General features: G+C 39.5%; 2 protein-coding genes across 3 annotated transcripts; one reads left to right on the top strand and one right to left on the bottom strand.

The window, feature by feature from the left end:
• Positions 1–342: 342 nt before the first annotated feature.
• LOC125231457 (transmembrane protein 147) lies at positions 343–9,371 on the bottom strand. Its single transcript, XM_048136927.1, has 5 exons — positions 9,199–9,371; positions 8,991–9,132; positions 8,669–8,791; positions 2,259–2,464; positions 343–550 (listed from the first exon to the last, which is right to left on the bottom strand). Exons 1-5 carry the CDS (start codon positions 9,273–9,275, stop codon positions 409–411), a joined length of 690 nt encoding a protein of 229 aa, XP_047992884.1. The 5' UTR covers positions 9,276–9,371; the 3' UTR covers positions 343–408.
• Positions 2,764–7,572, top strand: LOC125231446. Of its 2 annotated transcripts, none has more exons than XM_048136916.1 (2): positions 2,764–3,843; positions 7,384–7,572. In XM_048136916.1, the coding sequence occupies exons 1-2, from the start codon at positions 2,862–2,864 to the stop codon at positions 7,389–7,391; spliced, it is 990 nt and encodes a 329-aa protein (XP_047992873.1). In that variant the 5' UTR covers positions 2,764–2,861; the 3' UTR covers positions 7,392–7,572. The 2 variants fall into 2 exon arrangements, with proteins under 2 accessions (XP_047992873.1, XP_047992864.1); XM_048136907.1 differs by having other exon boundaries at positions 2,764–3,858.
• Positions 9,372–22,589: the final 13,218 nt, after the last annotated feature.

The following is a 22,589-nucleotide window of genomic DNA, read 5'->3' as shown; positions in this document are numbered from 1 at the left end:
ATCGTAGTCAGTTCGATTTTCAAGTTACGTTTATAATATAATATATAATACTTACACACAAATACTGCCTTATAGGCTAGGCGGTTCTATTCGAATCATATCATATCATATTATTTTGTGAATTGAACATAGCTACTATTGCTAAGGTTCCTTACTTTCTTTTTATGTTAATACCTCATACCATAAAGACCCACACTGTCGCACAGTCGGGTGTTTACTGTTTAGGGTGGATCTTGTCAAAGAAAATAAAATACAATTTCAAAGCAACACGCGTCGCGACCTGTAGTGTTGCGAACTATGTTCTTCAGTATAAGTATCATAAGAATTATAAAGGAAACAACATTTTTCTCATTACACCATATACTTATAATATAATAAATTAAACTACATTAAGAAATACGAAATGCATCACATCCCAATCTGCTGAGCCAATACAGCGTACATGCCCAAAGCGGTCAGTCCAATAACCGAAGCGTTCAGTGCTCTGAACGCTAACAGAGACCACGCACTCATAGACAGGAGGGAGCCAACAGCGTCTTCAAGCAGTGCTCTGTAAACAAAAAATAGTTTCAATTGTACTATCTGATCGAAAATTGTGGATAACACAAGTCATATTCCGAATTCTAAAATAAAACTCGATTCCGATAGATATTTGTTGGCGGGGGCCTTTTAACTCGCAGCCATATTTTATGAGACTTGCAAGCATGTGCTCGCAGGGCAGGTAGAAAGGTTGCAGCAAGCTGTGCACACCTCAGTGCTACTAGTGCCACAAAGTCGAGCAGGTCCACGAGCGTGGGGGCCGCGTGATGCAAGAGCGCCACGATGTACATATGTATTACCTGTAGGGAGACAGGGCCAGCAGCGCCACCACAATGGGCGCGTGCTTGCGGGGCAGTGTGCGTAGCCGAATACACAAACGCTCACGATAATATCTCTTTCGTAGCGATCTATCTCTATCGCTCTTGCGTATTGGCGCGAGAGAGGCAGACTGCATTTCTGCGGCGTTAAGCGAGCGGGTCCACAGCCACACGAGCGTGGCAGCTGCGTGTAGCGAAAGTGCCACGCTGTGTATATGTTCCTGTAGGGAGACAGTGCCAACAGCGCCACCACAATGGGCGCATGCTTGCGGGGCAGGTCTGAGCGGGTCCACAGCCACACGAGAGTGGCGGACGCCGCGTGTTGGGAGTAGCGCCACGCTGTGTATATGTACCTGTAGGGAGACAGGGCCAGCAGCGCCACCACAATGGGCGCATGCTTGCGGGGCAGGTCGGAGCGGGTCCACAGCCACACGAGAGTGGCGGACGCCGCGTGTTGGAGTAGCGCCATGCTGTGTATATGTACCTGTAGGGAGACAGGGCCAGCAGCGCCACCACAATGGGCGCAAGCTTGCGGGGCAGGTCGGAGCGGGTCCACAGCCACACGAGAGTGGCGGACGCCGCGTGTTGGAGTAGCGCCACGCTGTGTATATGTACCTGTAGGGAGACAGGGTCAGCAGCGCCACCACAATGGGCGCATGCTTGCGGGGCAGGTCGGAGCGGGTCCACAGCCACACGAGAGTGGCGGACGCCGCGTGTTGGAGTAGCGCCACGCTGTGTATATGTACCTGTAGGGAGACAGGGCCAGCAGCGCCACCACAATGGGCGCATGCTTGCGGGGCAGGTCGGAGCGGGTCCACAGCCACACGAGAGTGGCGGACGCCGCGTGTTAGAGGAGCGCCATGCTGTGTATATGTACCTGTAGGGAGACAGGGCCAGCAGCGCCACCACAATGGGCGCATGCTTGCGGGGCGGGTCGGAGCGGGTCCACAGCCACACGAGAGTGGCGGACGCCGCGTGTTGGAGTAGCGCCACGCTGTGTATATGTACCTGTAGGGAGACAGGGCCAGCAGCGCCACCACAATGGGCGCATGCTTGCGGGGCAGGTCGGAGCGGGTCCACAGCCACACGAGAGTGGCGGACGCCGCGTGTTAAAGGAGCGCCACGCTGTGTATATGTACCTGTAGGGAGAAAGTGCCAACAGCGCCACCACAATGGGCGCATGCTTGCGGGGCAGGTCGGAGCGGGTCCACAGCCACACGAGAGTGGCGGACGCCGCGTGTTAAAGGAGCGCCACGCTGTGTATATGTACCTGTAGGGAGACAGTGCCAACAGCGCCACCACAATGGGCGCATGCTTGCGGGGCAGGTCGGAGCGGGTCCACAGCCACACGAGAGTGGCGGACGCCGCGTGTTAAAGGAGCGCCACGCTGTGTATATGTACCTGTAGGGAGACAGTGCCAACAGCGCCACCACAATGGGCGCATGCTTGCGGGGCAGGTCGGAGCGGGTCCACAGCCACACGAGCGTGGCGGACGCCGCGTGTTGGAGGAGCGCCACGTTGGACTCGGCCGCGGCGCGCACGTAACGCCAGTCGAACTCGGAGCCGCGCGCGCCCACCCATAGCATCACGCTTCGGGTCACGACAACCTGAAGACAAGTTTAAATATTGAATTAAAAAAAAAAACTTATCGAATTGGCTCGTAACAAAGACTTGAATAAAGATATAGATGATAAATAATAAAAAACATTCTTACACAGATGTACCATATATGTATGTGACGGCGCAAAGTCATCGTACCACTTTGTAAACACGTGCGCCAGGCCGAGCATCACGCGATCATCACACCATCCCCACCACCCCACTACCTGACTTGTTTACACTAGGTTATAAAACCAGGTGCACGGGAAAGAGAGGGGCTTTTTTACGTTCTGTCTGTTGCTTCGGCCTGACGCTCGTATACGTACCTTTTGTAAATTAAAATAAATTGTAAAGCAAAAATAAATAAAGTAAATTATATCACGATCTCTTGTGGTTTACTTGACTATGTCGGACTCAGACGACGCTACATCAGAAGTGCCGGACCCAACGCCACACCAACCTATGCAAAATATGGACAACAGCTCACTTCTTACCATGTTTTCATCTGGTATTGAAGTGATTCTAAAAAAAATTGCCGACAATTTGACTGCAGTTCCATCGATTGGTACACGGCCAAAGTTACTGCCTTTCGATCCGGATACAACAGATGCTGATATCGAAAACTGGTGTTCGTTAAGTGAAATGGTCATAGAAAAAAAAGGACTAGAAGGAGTTGACTTGATTTTGGCCCTTACACACTCTCTTAAGGGCCGAGCTGCGACATGCCTTACCAAGATACAACCGGACAAGGTTTCCTGGAGCACCATAAAGGAAATGTTAATATCAACATTTTCAAAACCGATGATGATGCAGGATCACTTCGATCAAATAATAAAATTTCGAATTAACGAAAAGGAAGGACCAGCTGAGTCGGGTATGCGACTGTGGCAGCTTATGGAGAAGATTCCTGATGCAAATCTACCAGAAAACGTCATGACAGGTTTTGCTATCTCCGTCCTATCCCAGTGTGATGACAAAATCCGCCGAGAACTTAATTCGGTGGTTATAAATAGCAAAAATCAACTGTTTCGCACTCTTCGAAGTTTTACCTTAAAACGAAGACTTGAAGAATCATCTTCTTCTGAATACGAAGCCAAAAAACAACGTACATCGACAACGTTCCGTGGGGTATGCCACTTTTGCGGGAGGATTGGCCACCGCGGTCAGGATTGCAGGGACAAACAACGTCTGATCGCTAAAAATCCATCTACTTTCGCCAAAGCAGAAAGTACGAACCCTTCAAAATCCACTGGAACCTGCTATGTGTGCAACGACCCGGGACATCTTGCATCCACGTGTCCGCTGCGCTGGAAGAAGAAGGATGATGCAGCGGCCAATACCAGCACCAGCAGCAAACATGTGAACCTGTGTTCGAGGTCATCGCGAGGTGTGTTACAGATAAGTAATGTTCAATTGCCTTTTTTATTTGACTCAGGTTCAGAATGCAGCCTTTTAAGAAAGAGCTGCAGCGATCTTATTAAAGGGGAGAGGTTTAACGAGCAAATAGTTTTGACGGGTATTGGTCCTAATAAAGTCGTTTGTCCATCACAAATCAAATGCCCGACTGTTGTGCAAGACTCTAAATTCGATGTTGCCTATCATATTTTACCTGACGAATACTTGACTGACGAAGTTTTACTAGGTCGTGACATTTTGGAGGAGGGAATTTCTGTTAACATTACAAAGGATAGTTTGACCTTTTCAAAACCCAAAGTCGTAAACAATACTTCCAAGTTAGAATCTTTTGATGTGACTATGGTGGATACAGATCTCATAGGCAATGAAAAGGAACAGTTGATAAAAATATTAACTAAATACTCAACTAATTTCATTCAGAAATTTCCATCCTCCCGTGTCACTACTGGTGAACTTAAAATCGATTTGATAGACCCTAACAAGACTGTACACAGACGACCATATCGATTATCCCCAGCTGAGTCTGACATTGTGAATAGTAAGGTGCAGGAGCTGCTTGATGCAAACATAATTTGCGAATCTTCATCTCCATATGCGAGCCCAATTTTATTAGTGAAAAAAAGGATGGTTCAGACCGGTTGGTTGTTGATTATAGAGAGCTCAATAGCAACACTCGTTCCGACAATTACCCGTTACCATTAATCAGCGATCAAATTGATAAATTACATGGATCTCATTATTTCTCGACCATAGATATGGCGTCTGGGTTTCACCAAATTAAAGTGCATGAAGATTCCATAGATAAAATATCATTTGTGACTCCCTCGGGACAATATTCCTGGTTAACTATGCCGTTCGGGCTAAAAAACGCTCCTCAAGTGTTTCAAAGAGCCATTAATACCGCACTCAGGTCGCTTAACGATAATAAAGTTTTGGTGTACATGGACGATGTACTTGCTGCTTCAGAAACCGTTGAAGAGGGATTGGCCCGGCTTGACAAATTGCTTGATACGTTGTCTAAAGCTGGTTTTTCATTCAATTTCAATAAATGTTCATTTATGAAAAAGAAGGTAGATTATTTGGGATATGTGATATCAGCTGGAGAAGTCGGACCAAACCCTCGAAAAATTGAAGCACTAAAAAATGTTCCCCCACCAAAAACGGTTTCGCAAGTTAGACAGTTTATTGGGTTAGCCACATACTTTCGCAAATTTATTCCAAATTTTTCAAAAATCATGAAGCCTATATATCCCCTGACGGCTTCAACTACCGGCAAAGGTAAAATAATGTGGACCGATGAGCATGACAAAATTCATAAGGAAATAGTTAGTCATCTTGTGTCTGAACCCGTGCTAAAGATTTTTGAACCCTCTTTACCCATTGAGCTGCATACTGACGCAAGTAGTGAAGGCTATGGGTCAGTACTTATCCAAAGAAATAACAATGTCCCGCACGTAGTTGGTTATTTTAGTCGTAAAACTACTGATGCAGAAAGCCGTTACCATTCTTACGAGTTGGAGACCTTGGCAGTCGTTAAATCAGTCGAACATTTTAGGCATTATTTATACGGTCGCAGGTTTACAGTTTTCACCGACTGTAACGCGTTAAAGTCATCACACACAAAAAAAGATTTAACGCCAAGGGTTCATAGATGGTGGGCTATACTGCAGTCTTACGATTTTGATGTAGTTTACAAAGAGGGCAAATCTATGGCACACGCAGATTTTCTTTCACGTAACCCGGTTGACAATTGCGGAGACCAAGACAGTTTGTGTCCCACAAAATCCAGTCGTGTTAAAATTGTCAACTTGTCCGAACTAGAAACTGGCTGGCTATCTGTTGAGCAATTGCGTGACCCAGAAATAACTGACATTATATCAAAATTTCGAGCTAATGAACTTCCCGATGACATTGCACACACTTACGATATTAGACAGAATATTTTATACCGGAAGATTGAGCGTTGTAGAATCACTAGATGGCTTCCTATACTACCGCGTTCGTTGATTTGGTCTGTGATTAATCACATACATAATGAAATAAAACATCTTGGCATTGAAAAAACCCTCGATAAATTATATGAACTCTATTGGTTCCAAAATATGTCCAAATATGTAAAAAAATTCGTTGACTCGTGTGTAGTTTGTAAGGCCTCCAAAGGCCAGTCAGGAGCTCAGCAAGTTCGCTTACATCCAATCCCAAAATTAGCCGTTCCGTGGCATACGATTCACCTTGACTTGACTGGCAAACTTAGCGGCAAAAGCGAGCGTAAAGAATATTGTTCGGTAATTATTGACGCTTTTACAAAATATGTCCTTCTTGAACATACCACGACTCTGAACAGTTCAGACGCTATCAATGCCGTTAAAAATGCAGTTAACTTATTTGGCGCCCCTAAACGAATAATTGCCGACAGGGGCCGATGTTATGACAATACTTATTTCAAAAACTTTTGCAAAGAAAATAACATCGAGCTTCATTTGATAGCTACTGGCGCTAGTAGGGCAAACGGGCAGGTGGAGCGCGTGATGCGAACTTTGAAAGGTCTTCTGACCATAGTAGAGAGTGAGTCAGAGATACGATGGCAGGATCAGTTAGGAGATATTCAGTTAGCCATGAACAGCACCCGGTGCAGGGTCACAGGTTACACTCCGTTAGAACTAATGTTTGGCGTTCAAGGTAGTTCATTAGAGCTCTCAAAAATATCCGTAAATTCCAATACTGAAAGACTTGACCTTGAGGTAGCGAGATCTAATGCCTCTAATAACATTCAAAAACAGTCTCAGTCTGATGCCGTTCGTTTTAATAGGGGTAAAGCGCGAGTTCAGCCATTTTCAGTAGGAGATTTTGTTTTTGTGAAGAGTGAAGAACGGCACCAAACTAAGCTGGACCGAAAATATAAAGGACCGTTTAAAATAATCGCTATTTTGGACAACGATAGGTACGAATTGACACATATTAATGGAACAAATAGAGTCTTTAAATATTCCCATGAAAAACTCCGCGAGGTACCTCACGGATTGTCTGGTTTGATAGAGGTTTCAGAAAACCTTAGTCAGGATGAAGTGACGGCGATGGATAGTGATACTATACAAGTTCATGAAATGTGCTCGACACAGGATAGTTCAATTCTTGACGATGAATTAGTGACCACGTTACCGACTCACGTTATTACAGATGCTATGATACATAGGGAGCAGTAAACAAGAGATAGGTAAAAAAAAAAAATGTAAAAAAAAATGTAAAAAAAAAATGTTACAAAAAAAAGTAAGAAAAAAAAAATGAGAAACTGCTACAGGGACGTAGTCCGGCCTAGCTATATCCGGGCCAGTTTTGTAACTGAAGGGGTGTCAAAAGACCTGTAGAGTCGATGGACTGGACCAGGCATGCATGACATGAAGGGCCGCGTGTGGCCGGTCCAGTTTCGCGTATTTTAACTAAACGATGAATACTTAGTTCTAGAATTGGTTTATCAGGATGAACGAGCATTAATTTCATGTGTTGTCCCCAGATCAATGAAGGTGCGCGTACGAGGACTTACGCACGTCAGCATGGCCGTGACGGCGCAAAGTCATCGTACCACTTTGTAAACACGTGCGCCAGGCCGAGCATCACGCGATCATCACACCATCCCCACCACCCCACTACCTGACTTGTTTACACTAGGTTATAAAACCAGGTGCACGGGAAAGAGAGGGGCTTTTTTACGTTCTGTCTGTTGCTTCGGCCTGACGCTCGTATACGTACCTTTTGTAAATTAAAATAAATTGTAAAGCAAAAATAAATAAAGTAAATTATATCACGATCTCTTGTGGTTTACTTGACTATGTCGGACTCAGACGACGCTACATATGTATTGCGTAAACGTAAACTACCCATGATAATGAAACAAATGATCACTTAAAGTTTGTTTCATGCTTATAGAAATCTGTCGAAATTTCTCAGCATGTTTCTCCATCAACTTTATTATTTTATTGTGTTTTTTTAGTATACATATCACAATAAGACTTCAACCAGTGCCAGTGTTTTTAGGCCAATCCAGGCCCATACACATTTGTTTATGAAACATGTAACATTTTTACCCCAGTTTTTTCTCTTACAATTAAATTACTGATTTTCTCTTACTACTCACCTACCAACAGCGCAGTAGGTTCATCATCCAAACCGGCTCTTGAAATGGATAAACAAATAAAGAAATGGCTCTAGGGCCCGGCGGTTCGGATAACTTATTAGATAACAATTTTCTCTAATTTTAACCTTATAATTATGTAAATGCCTTTGCTTATACTTTCACTTCAATGTCTCTTAATGAATATGTAAATGCTTATAATAGGTACATGTTTAATGTTGTCAATACCTAAACATTTTGGTCATGTTGTTTGAATGTCATGTTAATTTAAATATTAGGTGCCAATGCAACTAAATCACTAAATAGTAAATGGCACTCAATTGACAGGGTGTAGTTTGTTTTTAAAATATGACTGGGTTAACACTTTTCCACACTATGTGCACAAATTTGATGGTATATGATATGTAACAAATTAATTATGTCCTTCTTTCTCCTTCCCTTAATTCTATTTGGGGATGGAGCTCTTTGTATGGCAGTGCCAGGACACTCTAACCAAACCGAGTCCCCAAGGCAATTAATTGTTTTGTATTTGAATTGAATGTAGAATGCTTTGTAACACAATAAAAGTTCAAAATAGATTTCGGAATGTGTACAAAAAAATTTGCAAAGCCTGAGTCTATTCCATAAGGGTTAGATTCATTAAAAAATAATTACAAAATAGATATACCTCTGCACTAGCCCAGCCTATAGCAGCTGTAAGTATTTTTGCATGACCCTTTCCAGGCACGGAGTTAATAGCAAAATACAGTCCAAGTAGATCAGCCAGGTCCACAGTTGCCTTCAGGATTTCCTGAAAACACAACAAATCACCATTAAATATCATATATGAGTCTTTACATAGAATCTGGATCCACAATTCTATACTGTGCTTCAGTGTGCAAATGGGGTTAAGGTTGACGAAACATTACATTTCATGGAATATTAGAAAAACAATTTAGAAGTAACTGGTGCTGGTGTTGTTTGGTTAGAAAATGATAAACATAACTTACCAAAAACACATCATATTCACCCGTTGCCTGGTTGGAATCGTAATCTGGGAAGAATGTAGCAAGCAGTAGCATCTTGCACAATTGAGTAAATATGTACAGACCTCCAGCGTATACACATTTGGAAAACGTCGCATATTCAGATCTGAAATATAGCTTTTATTATTAGTAGGCCAAATTAGATTAACTTAACCTAAAATAATTTACTTACACCCCGGAAAACTTGTAGGCCATATGATATGGAGCGTAAACTAACGCAAGACAGTTCCCAAAGTGATAAAGCGTCATTTTAATTAATTATTTAATTTACTTGGACTATATTTTTTTTAAATAAACTCGATACGAAGCTACAAATTTATACAACAGCTTAAGAATTTAATCAATTATCAATTCATTTGTCAAAGTGACATTATGGCGATATTGACGTTTCGCAGACGTGACAGCAATGATGACTTCTTTCTTACTCCGTTTTACGTTATGTCCTTATGACTCTGTATTAAAAATAAATAAAATGAACGTATTTCAGTTTTATATAGAAATATTTACGTTACTTACAAGTGTGTCTGAACAAAAAAGTACATTATAGATAGTAACACTTCAAAAGTGTAAAAAAGAAGTGAATTTAAAATATTAATGACAAACGTCTATTGCGTGCGATGAATTGTTAGCAGTTCCGTTTTCCGTAAGAAACATTGATTTAAACAGGAAACTTAATTACAAACATCTTTTTACTACGTAAATAATGAAAGCGTACAGATTGTTTTGATGCATTTTACAAAAGATTATGATTAAAATGATTATGATTTGAATTATGATTTTTGCCGTATTTTTAAGTGCCAAATCTAAATCAAATTCTAATATCAGAATCCCTGCAAGTAACGTCAAACTCACGCACGTATAATGGAAATGATATCACCGCGGGAGATTTTTTGTTGCTCCATTGATTCAGTAATTTTATATAAATTTTATTACGTTTACCTCTTTTTTAATGAAAAGGGATCTTTTTCAATAGAACCGAATGACGGAGGCTTACTGAAGATGCATGTTTTTGTAATTTAACTTTGTTAAAGGGAAGTTTGATTGTTTTCGTTTTATTTTATTTATGGTGAGTATTATACATTATTATTTTAATAACTATGTATTTAGAATTAAAGGAGCTTTATAAATAATTAATTTGAATAGCTATCGAGTATCATACCAATCGCTTATTTTTTTAAAGGGTTATAATAAATTCATGGGGTGCCAACAATAAAGAAAGGGACAAAATAGTGCAGGGGTTGATAAAAAAGGGGTAAGTTGTTTAACCCTTCCGTTTTTTAGCACACGCGCAAAAGAGTAAAGGGTATGGTAACCAATGGCAGGGCTGGGTTTAGAGAATTTGAAATGTATTTGTCCGGAGGAAAATTTAGCCACCGCTCGGTGGATGCTCCGGACGGACTCCTCAGTACCCTTTTGAACTTGCTAGCAGCAACCTGTCTGTATTATGCAAACAAGGGTGCTTCCATTTTTATGTGCTTGTATATACTGATCTTTGAACTTGAGAGATGTAATATTAAATGTGAGATTTAAGAACTTGTTGATGGTTGACGGTTCCTGACATGTAGTTGGAGAATCTTTTTGTGACCTTTTGATTCACCTGATGGATTCTTATTGGATTTTTTGTGATATTAGGTGAGTTTATATTTTGACTGTGTCTTGTTATAATAAACTGCATTAGAAAATTATTTAAGTAACTAATTATTGGTAGCTAAACTAAACTTCACATGCAATATACTTTTATACAAGTATTTATATGTAGAACACAATTCTTTTTTTCATTGATTATTACATTATTTGTTTAAGTATGTACTGAAAATCTAGAAATTTAAAATCTAGAAAAATAACAGATTTAAAGTAGTGATCAGTTAAGTAGAGGTTTTCTATACTTAGATAGATTAACAACAAAAACAAACAACAAACTTACATCATAGTCCAGATAGATATACACACAATAGATATACATTTAAACACATGTGTGAAAGGCCTTACCTTCTTAAAACTCAAATATATGAAATTAAAATCATTAAAATTAGGTATTAACCATTCACCACTGAGGTATTATGGAATAAGTCTATGTTTTTTATCATTTAATTTTTTTACATTTGGATATTATTACATAACAACAGTTTTACATGTTTATAGTCAGCTTTTCAGAAATTTACTATAAATATTTCCATTCGAAATTGTTTTTATACCAATTACCTATATTTGATGTTTTGCTTTAGAATTGCGCTAACTTTACTATTTTCAATTTGTTTAAATGTCAAATCTCCACTGAAAAGTCGCTACATGTAGTGTAAACCGTTTATAACCTACCTTTGAATTCAACACAAATAATTGGTCTAAATTTAGCGTCATGCTCATGCGTAGGTAAACTATTTATATTGGTTGTTCTATTCAATCCCATACAAAATAATTCCTGCCCAAAACTAGAATTGTTAAATATACCTCTACACTTTTATATATAGGTAGGTAACAGTAACGAAAAATGGAAAATATGCAGGTATATTCGTAACCTCACGAAGTAGCAACACAAATTAGTTCCTAATTCTAAAACTACAACCATAAAACTACCCTCACGAGGAAATTGCTAAAAAGTAAAAAGGAATAAAATAAAAGGCAGCCGGAGTCCACTCACGTCATCCCTCCATTACAGCATTGTCCTGCGACAATGGGCCGGGATAAAGAATCGCGGCCATTAGGTAAATTTCCTTATTCATTTTTTGCGTGACACCCGAGGGTAGCGGTAAAAAGGAAGCGCATTTATCATGGCCGAGAGCTTGAGATTGAGATCTCGACGCTTGAAGGTTTTTGCTGTAATCGATTGGAGTGCAGGTGCCGGGCGAGGTTTTTCTATGGCACCTCCCTATCCTCCATGGGTACTTGTGTTTAAATAAGTAAGGTACAGCGGGGCAAATCTCGACTGGGGGGGGCAATTGTAACTAGTAGATTTTTTTCATTATTACATTATGATGTTGAGTCTACATGTATCCACTGAACACGCCTACCACGTATAACCGGTGAACACTCTATTTAATAATGCAAACATTGAAAACATAGATAAAACCGGCCAAGAGCGTGTCGGGCCACGCTTAGTGTAGGGTTCCGTAGTTTTCCATATTTTTCTCAAAAACTACTGAACCTATAAAGTTCAAAACAATTTTCCTAGAAAGTCTTTATAAAGTTCTACTTTTGTGATTTTTTTCATATTTTTTAAACATATGGTTCAAAAGTTAGAGGGGGGGGGACGCACTTTTTTTTCCTTTAGAAGCGATTATTTCCGAAAATATTAATATTATCAAAAAACGATCTTAGTAAACCCTTATTCATTTTTAAATACCTATCCAACAATATATCACACGTTGGGGTTGGAATGAAAAAAAATATCAGCCCCCACTTTACATGTAGGGGGGTACCCTAATAAAACATTTTTTTCCATTTTTTATTTTTGCACTTTGTTGGCGTGATTGATATACATATTGGTATCAAATTTCAGCTTTCTAGTGCTGACGGTTACTGAGATTATCCGCGGACGGACGGACGGACGGACGGACGGACGGACGGACGGACGGACGGACGGACGGACAGACAGACAGACATGGCGAAACTATAAGGGTTCCTAGTTGACTACGGAACCCTAAAAATGGACCAGTTACATTTGCCTTCCAGTCGAGATTTGCCCCGCTGTACCTTATCCGAGTACTGAAGCGTATTGTAAAATATGGTTGACAGTATTAAATGCATAATTAGAGTCTGAGACAGCCGCCAGTTTAATAGGTAAATAATCTTGGTGGCGGTGCACTGAACTCGAACCGCGTTCAGAAAGTAGAATCTTGAGCATCGGGAGGGTTTCAAAGGCACGTAGGTTAAACAAAACCGAGTGAAACACATCATTTTTCACCACACCAACATGACGAAATATTAACAATAAAACATCAAACTAAATCACATTCATATTTTTTAACCACCTTCCAAACCTCAAGCGTAGAGGTTATCAATTAGTCTGTTTTTTAACCCCCGACGTAAAAACGAAGGGGTGTTATAAGTTTGACGTGTCTGTCTGTCTGTAACCATCGTAGCTCCCGAACGGATGAACCGATTTCGATTTAGTTTTTTTTATTTGAAAGCTGTGTTAAGTGTTCTTAGCTATATTTCATGAAAATCGGTCCACTAGGTTGCGGTCGGGGGTTTTTTCAAAATTTTAAATAACATTTCATATTTTTTTAACCACCTTCCAAATCAACGTAGAGGTTTCAAAACCGATTTCGATTTAGTTTTTTTTATTTGAAAGCTGTGTTAGTCGGGAGTGTTCTTAGCTATATCAGGTTGCGGTCGGGGGTTTTTTCAAAATTTTAATTATAACATTTATGATTCAAAACCATCACTTAACAAAATTATACTTATGAAATTACTTTGCTTTCTTGTGGAAAATGCAACTTTGTCATTCGTTTTTAACCCCCGACGCAAAAACGACGGGGTGTTATAAGTTTGACGTGTCTGTCTGTCTGTCTGTTTGTCTGTCTGTGTGTGTGTCTGTCTGTGGCATCGTAGCTCCCGAACGGATGAACCGATTTCGATTTAGTTTTTTTTATTTGAAAGCTGTGTTAGTCGGGAGTGTTCTTAACCATGTTTCATGAAAATCGGTCCACTAGGTCGCGGTCGGGGGTTTTTCAAAATTTTAATTTTGTTGAAGTATCGAGAGATTCTTTACCAGTTGGTGTGGTGAATAAAATAATTTCAATTAAAATAACTTAAACATTAATTCAACTTTCCCGAGGAGTTCCTACTTATGAACAAGTATTGTATAGACATTCATATTTTTTGCTAAGCCGAAACTTTATTTTGGACAAGTCGGGCGGTTTGGGAATTTTAGTTAAATATACTAGTGTTATTAACTAGATTTATAGGATAAAACATTATCCATTCAGAACAACTCAGTTAAAAGATATCGCGAAAAACTTTTTTTATTGAGGTTCCGCTCTCGACTGTTTCCTCTTTCAAAACTTAATCAATCGTAACGAAATTTGAGAATCTTTTGGGTAATTGTTACCAATTTTGAATACCACACCTTTCTTTGCGGTGTGTGTGTGGATTGAGTGAGCACCTTCCGAAAATAAAAAAAAATATGCTGATCATTTAGTAAAAGTTCTAAAACAATTGTAAAACGAATCTCTGAATTTGTAAAAAGATAAATCAAAAGATACAGCCATTAACATGTGCTCACTCAGTTCTCACAAACTACCAACGAAAACAGTGAATATATTCATTTAACATATAATATTTATATACTAACATTTAGTAAAAAATAGGCCAACCTACCTCTATAAATATTAGATCACCTAGTGACGTATTAAATTTTTTACAAATAGTTTCTTATGCTCACTCAATCCACACACTTTTGAAAAGCCGAATTTTGATGAAAAACATAAGATTTAGACCGCTATTATATGTGTATAGTTTAGTAAAAGTGAAATGGGAATTTGTAAAATACAAAACGAACCACTAACGTGTCAGGTTTTTTTATAATAAATTTTTGTAAGTGCTCACTCAGTCCACACGTTTTGAGAAAGTTAAAAATGTAAATATCTTACGATTTGTAGCACCTAAGACACTCGAAAGTACTTCAACATTTAGTAAAAATTTTTACTAAATATCCACCATCTAATATTTTATATTCGTTGTCTGGTTTTAAAGATATTCAGACATAACTTTTCTCATACAAATGTATCAAGTAGGGTGACCACACTATGTCGGCTCCTGATTTTCCCCACCTTCCCATTGTCATATTGAGATTGGGGAGTTTCGTTCGTTCAATTTTGATAATATTAAACTAATACATACCATATTAATTATCCATCTGCAAACTGTTTTTAGGTTATGTTCTTGGCCTAGTGATGATGTGTATTGTGTAATTTTTATCGACGTCAGGATAATAACCATATCGACATGCATGCATTAAAAAGGACATGAATGATAATTGGTAAGAAACAAAGAATATAATACTTCACTAGTAAGAAACCAGAACCTGGTAATCTAATCGCGCTAACAGATGAGCGTACCGGATTTGTAAGTGGGAGCGAGAAATAGTTATTCTTTTCTCGCTCCCACTTACAAATCCGGTAAACTATTATCAAAATTGAACGAAACTCCCCAATCTCAATATGACAATGGGAAGGTGGGGAAAATCAGGAGCCGACATAGTGTGGTCACCCTACTTGATACATTTGTATGAGAAAAGTTATGTCTGAATATCTTTAAAACCAGACAACGAATATAAAATATTAGATGGTGGATATTTAGTAAAAATTTTTACTAAATGTTGAAGTACTTTCGAGTGTCTTAGGTGCTACAAATCGTAAGATATTTACATTTTTAACTTTCTCAAAACGTGTGGACTGAGTGAGCACTTACAAAAATTTATTATAAAAAAACCTGACACGTTAGTGGTTCGTTTTGTATTTTACAAATTCCCATTTCACTTTTACTAAACTATACACATATAATAGCGGTCTAAATCTTATGTTTTTCATCAAAATTCGGCTTTTCAAAAGTGTGTGGATTGAGTGAGCATAAGAAACTATTTGTAAAAAATTTAATACGTCACTAGGTGATCTAATATTTATAGAGGTAGGTTGGCCTATTTTTTACTAAATGTTAGTATATAAATATTATATGTTAAATGAATATATTCACTGTTTTCGTTGGTAGTTTGTGAGAACTGAGTGAGCACATGTTAATGGCTGTATCTTTTGATTTATCTTTTTACAAATTCAGAGATTCGTTTTACAATTGTTTTAGAACTTTTACTAAATGATCAGCATATTTTTTTTTATTTTCGGAAGGTGCTCACTCAATCCACACACACACTCTTTGCGCCATAATCAATAAGGCCGTTTTTGAAAAATTTTAATGGGCTCTAGCGTCTTTGAAAATAAGAATATCAAAAAAATTATAACTGTCCGACACAGAAAAAAATATTAATAGGTAATCTGTGTTGAAAAAAATGATTTCTCTATCTTCAAAAACCAGGGAGAAAATAGTCGTAAGCGCTTGTATGGAGAATTGACCCCTCCTGTATCGTCTTAAGGGCGTTCCCTACGCCAATGACCTTCGATTTGAATTTATTGATATTATGATAGTTTCTAAACCCTATCATATTAACAGCATCGTCTTTAAACAAAATAGTATGTCATAACATAATTACTTCCAGCTTATTGTTTCTGTGATATTTAGCATCAAAGTTGAACAATTTTAGGGTCAAAAACTGTTTCTTTGGTCATATTAACTTTTGTTTTAATTAGTTTAAAATTAAAATCTCTCTTGAAGTTTTAGAAAAGTCAAAGGTAAATCCAAACATGTCCATTTCATGTATTTGACACCCTCCACTGAAATACTGCAAATTTAGGAGTTTCAACTCTAAAAATCGATGAAAACCGTGTGGAACTCCTTAACGAACGTACTTTAAGAATGCCTACATAAGTTACATACCTAATTAGGTTTTTAATGTATAAAAAATCCATGCTATTCTCGATAGAGTACTATCACTTCTATCAGATCGTTAAAAATCATTCATAAGCACGTATATTAAATACAGCTTATTATACATTTCCATAAATGAAGCATAATAGGTATAGGTACATACTTGTTTCTATTAATTATGTTATATATCACGGAAGTCTGTAGGACTGCAGGTAGATAATATTGAGTAGTATTTACCTTCAAATCTATAATATAAAACAAACCGGCGCTCTACTGACTACGAAAACGTGAACTCCGAACACATGTATCTTCAAGAAAGAGCTCTTCCATCCCGAATTCGTCATCAATAATGCGTTATAGAAAAATAATTTCAATTTGGGGTGGCTGCATTATTCCAGTCACGCGGGCTGCAGGCGAGTGCGGCGGCTGATAGCGGCGGGACTTATCGGAAACGGCTTACGGTGACCCCCGGCCCGGGCCTGGGCCCCCTGCGACATTCCTCCGACCCTCCGATCGATCTCAATGCAAATACCCACGGTAGGGGACCCTCCACTATTGTTTCTTGCTCGTAATTTTCTTATTGCTTTTCCGAAGTTTTCGGCAGTCGTAGTTACCTATAGCTAGGCTGAACAAAGATGTCTATCTGCATTAGGTGTAATGTGATTTCGCAAGAAACACTGTTATTGCAAAGTTGGTAGACAACTATGAGTTACTGCGTAATCGTAATACTCGTATGAAAGTATCATTTAGATGCGTGGAATTGAACACAGTTATTACTATTAAAGTAAAAACTTGATTCATATAAAATCTGTAATCTACTCTCTACTGAACAGGAATATCCAGAACTGTATACGAGAAACATGTTTACACGAGTAGATAGTTTGTTACTATGTCGAAAATCCAAATGCTAATGCTACCTATAAATTCCATCTCGGCTGAAGTTACTGGGTAATATCGAAGGTTCCATTACGTGATGGCTGATCAAAAAGTCCTATTCGGTTTTATATGCCACTGAATATTGAGCGACTGTCGTATAATATCCGCAATGAGATGTACAGTGGAGGGCGGGCGTGAGATGGGAGCGTAACGTACCTAAAGTATCAGCACTCAGCAGCGTGCCTAAACTGCATGGCCTTTGGATAAAAAACTTACCTAATCGATGCGGTATTTCTAAACGCTTGTTTTCTAAGAATTACAAAAGTATATCTATAACATATAATAATATTTTCTTAAAAACGTGATTTATGTCTGTACGATTCTCTTATTTTATAATAATTCAATGAGCAGAATATATTAACCGGTGTTCAAATAAATAAAATAGTGTTCCTGCTTAACACGCTCAAGTCAAAACTTGCTATAATTATTGCCACAAGCGGTTGGAAAATGCTAGCGAATTAAATCAATACGTAGTAAAATATGTAGGTACTAAGGCAATTAAAAGTATGGCTGCTAAATTGCATAATTGGCGTTCGCGTGAACATGACTACATGGCACTGCTATAGCTAAATAAAGCAGATTTTGTGCGGGAACGTTGCAGAATTTTAGCAGTTACGACTTGTTATTCACTCTCCCTGTTTTCCCAACGTATTTATTCATAGGTCGGCGCGTATTTTTTACTTGCTCATAAATATTAAACGCGGCTCGTGCCACTAGGATTTTCAATTCGACAGTTTCGCCGGATCCCCTTAGATTTTAGGCTTTCTTTCCGCGGATTAGAGCGGCCTGATGTATGGCCGCGGGTGGCGGTAAATCAAATTTTGATTGGTATTTTCTTTGTGGAAAGTCGGAATCGTCCGATGGGAGCGTCGCATAACGTGGGTTAACCGATCCCTAGGCGCCGCGACCGTCTTATGTGGATTACGATATTTTGTATTTCTTATTCTGAGATAGACGTGCCTCGTCGCTGCCCAATTTCGCACTATCCCAAGTATCCCAATGAGGCAGGTATCGCATAGCCGTTCCCGGTTATTTTGAAGTTAGATCATGCCTTGACGTCCGTCCTTTCCAATATTTGGAAAGTTTGAAATAGGTCGACACTAGTCGCATTGAACAGTAGAGAAGAGTAGATATTTAAAAAAAACCGGCCAAGAGCGTGTCGGGCCACGCTCAGTGTAGGGTTCCGTAGTTTTCCGTATTTTTCTCAAAAACTACTGAACCTATCAAGTTCAAAACATTTTTCTAGAAAGTATTTATAAAGTTCTACTTTTGTGATTTTTTTCATATTTTTTACACATATGGTTCAAAAGTTAGAGGGGGGGACGCACTTTTTTTTCCTTTAGGAGCGATTATTTCCGAAAATATTAATATTATCAAAAAACGGTCTTAGTAAACCCTTATTCATTTTTAAATACCTATCCAACAAATCCAACAATGTATCACACGTTGGGGTTGGAATGAAAAAAAATATCAGCCCCCACTTTACATGTAGGGGGGGTACCCTAATAAAACATTTTTTTCATTTTTTATTTTTGCACTTTGTCGGCGTGATTGATATACATATTGGTACCAAATTTCAGCTTTCTAGTGCTAACGGTTACTGAGATTATCCGCGGACGGACGGACGGACGGACGGACGGACGGACGGACGGACGGACGGACGGACGGACGGACGGACGGACGGACGGACGGACGGACGGACGGACGGACGGACGGACAGACAGACATGGCGAAACTATAAGGGTTCCTAGTTGACTACGGAACCCTAAAAAGAGTCGAACGGGAAATCTGAACAACAGATGATGAGAACAAAGTTGATTCTGAAGATGTAAATATATGTAGGTATAGGTAGAGTAGATACGTACTGAAAAGGCGCAGGTACCTACACCCTATAGACAGAGCCTACGGTAGCGAAATACATTTCGTATTAAATAATATACTCTGTCAACCAAGTCTGTCAGTAAATAAGAACAAAGAAAACTATATGCATCCTTTTCTTTAGGGTGCTAGAGAAAAGGATACCTATAGTTTTCTTAGTTCTTATTTACTGGCAGACTTGTTTGACAGAATATATGTAGCACTCCATATTTAGTTTTCATTACAATGTTAGTACTTACCGCTTCAAAAGTATCGCTTGTAAAAGGACATGGCAATAACACTCAAATAGCTACTTTAAGTTTACTTAGGGGCTATTGGAATCAAATTTGCTTGGATAAGTTGATTTTAGTGAAATAACTCCGAGATGGCGCGCCCGAGGCGAGTCGTAACCGCTCGTGTGATCCAATTGCGGGAGAGAGCCGCTTCAAACGGATGAAATCAAATTCAGCCGCCCTTTAAATATTTGAACTGATGCTAGATTGGCGGGCGGGGGCCGTGGGGATGCGTCGTACTATTACTTCCAGGTAAAAAACCGCGGAAACCGACTCATATCGGGGTTATTTAGAGGGCGCTCATAACAAGATATAATATTAAGTATGATTCTTTCAGTTTTATTCATGGAACTCGTTCTTTCAATTTAATACAGAAATCGTTTATTCCGCAGCAGTTTTTAGAAACAGTTACGTTTTATTTTTCGCGTCATTTTTGCCATACCATACGTCGTCAGCACAAGGAGGCGTTTCCGAATAGAAATGTATTGTTAACGAAACTTACAGTTAAGCATACTTTGCAAAAATTGAAAATCGTAACGTGGCTCCGCGACGCCCAGCGGGGCGGAGGTGGGACCTCCTTCGGATAAAAAAGGATCTCAAGAAATGCTCGACCCTTTTTATACTAAATAGATAGCTAACATGACCTGAGTGGAGTTTCAATAGATGCTTTCTCGACGGACGTAGCGACCTGTAAGGAATCGAGGGGCCGGTGAAGTGAGGCGCACTCCACGCCTCCGCCGTGTGTCGCAGTTTTTCCTTTTATTTTTTACGCGAGCCCTCCGAGGGATAAGAGCTGGAATTCTTTTTAAATTGGAAATGTTTTCTAAGAGGATTACAATTTGCGGAGGTGTACGGACGGTATTGGGAATAAGGGATAGCCGTGTAATAATGTTTTGTGTTTAACATGCTTAGAATTCTTTAAGGAGTTTTCAAGTGGGGTTTTATTCCAAAATACGTTTCCTGTCATCTATTTTTTGTTCTATTTTCCTCATTTTATTTACCTACTTTATTTCCACTATTTCTTTCAAATTAATCAAATAATTCTATTACTATCCTCATCACACCGGGAGCGTTGTGCATTTTAATGCCTTACATTTATTTTTAATTTCGACTCTCGGGAGAGTCCGGAGACTTATTCGCACATCACTTTAATCCCTTGTGAATAAAAATATTGAACAACACTATTGAGCAGTTTACAATAGATGAACATGCCAAACAGCCGTCGCACGTGATCTCAGCGTGTATAAAGCCCATACTCCGAGTAAAGAATTGTCGAAATTGTAACTATTCTCCCCTAATTGTAAAGCCTTTTGTCCCATTGCCGCAAGGGCTACTATGGCTTGGTCGTAGACCGTTGCTTGGGAATGCACATGATTATCCCTTGCAGTGGAAAGGGGCTTTATTTTTTAAATTCGCCTCCGCCCTCGCGACCGTCTGCGCAATTTGACCGGCTTTGTTGGTATAGTGCAAGAGCTATGCTGCTTTTTGTACGTTCTAAATTTAATATGAAATACTAGCAAGTACCTACTTAGAAATTGATGTTTCCATTAATTCTATCATTACCTGTAAATAGATAGAAATCTTTCGGCGGCTTAATTATACTCATTCGATTAAGTTGGTACCTACATATCTAATTATTACTAACTTTCAAATAAAGCTTAAGGTAAGATAAGATATATATAACATTGTTATTTTTTATTCATATACTTTTATTCCGAATTAAGTTATTATTGAATCGATGCATACTTACTAATCCCTTCCCACTGAGCCACCTGCATTTTACACTGCCTAGATATCGATTGCCGACCGATTATTCCGACCCCAATCCCTATTCTTATCCCCGTCCCTATCTCTATCCTTGTCCCCGTCCCCGTCCCCGTCCCGTCCCTGCCCCTGTCCCTCCCCTATCCCTATCCCCGTCCCCTATCCCTATCCCTATCCCTATCCGCATCCGCATCCGCATCCGCATCCCTATCCCTATCCCTATCCCTATCCCTATCCCTACCCCTTCCCCTTCCCCTTCCCCTTCCCTACCCCTACCCCTACCCCCTACCCCCTACCCCTACCCCTATCCCTTCCCTATCCCTAACCCTAACCCTATCCCGTTCCTGTCCCTGACCCTGTCCCTGTCCCTGTCCCTGTCCCTGTCCCTGTCCCTGTCCCTGTCCCTGTCCTTGCCCCTGTCAAATTATCATGCTAGGAGGTGAACTTTGAAAAATCCTTTCTTAGTGCTCCTCTAAGGAACTTCCGTGTCAATTTGAAATCTCTTGAACCAGAAGTAAAGATAAAAACTAAACCTATACTTATGGCTATTTTGGATATTTTAACCCCATTGCACAACAACAGGGGAGAAAATTTCTTTTCCACCTCATTCGATTTTAAATATTTATCGTGATCAGCGACCCGATAAACCATAAAAACGATACCCATATTGTGTTTTTGACTTTACCCCCTTTGCACCCCTTTAGGGGTCAAATTTTCAAAAAACCTGAAACATGTCTTTAGGAATCCTCCTGTGAAGTTTCGAATAAAATAGTCAAACTAAACTTGTTTCCCGATACAAACTTTGAACCCCCATTTAATCCCCTTAGGAGGCGAATTTTGAAAAATCCTTTCTTAGTGCTCCTCTACACTATATAAGGAACCTACGTGCCAAATTTGACATCTCTAGGACCAGCGGTTTCGGCTGTGCGTTGATATGTCAGTCAGTCAGTCAGCTTCTTCTTTTATATATTTAGATTAGAGAAGTCTACTATTAAATTAACGATACCTAATATTAATATACTAACGATAAAAATCCTTCTAAATATACACAAGCTCTTGTTCGCCCTTAAAATCATTCACTAGGGTGCGACGTATTGAGAAAATGTTTTTAGGGTTCCGTAGTCAACTAGGAACCCTTATAGTTTCGCCATGTCTGTCTGTCCGTCCGTCCGTCCGTCCGCGGATAATCTCAGTAACCGTAAGCACTAGAAAGCTGAAATTTGGTACCAATATG

The sequence above is a fragment of the Leguminivora glycinivorella genome, chromosome 1 (genome assembly GCF_023078275.1).
Source record: "Leguminivora glycinivorella isolate SPB_JAAS2020 chromosome 1, LegGlyc_1.1, whole genome shotgun sequence".
NCBI classification, from domain to species: domain Eukaryota; kingdom Metazoa; phylum Arthropoda; class Insecta; order Lepidoptera; family Tortricidae; genus Leguminivora; species Leguminivora glycinivorella.
The sequence above is the reverse complement of the archived record's forward strand: the minus strand, read 5'-3'. Positions and strand labels throughout refer to the sequence as shown.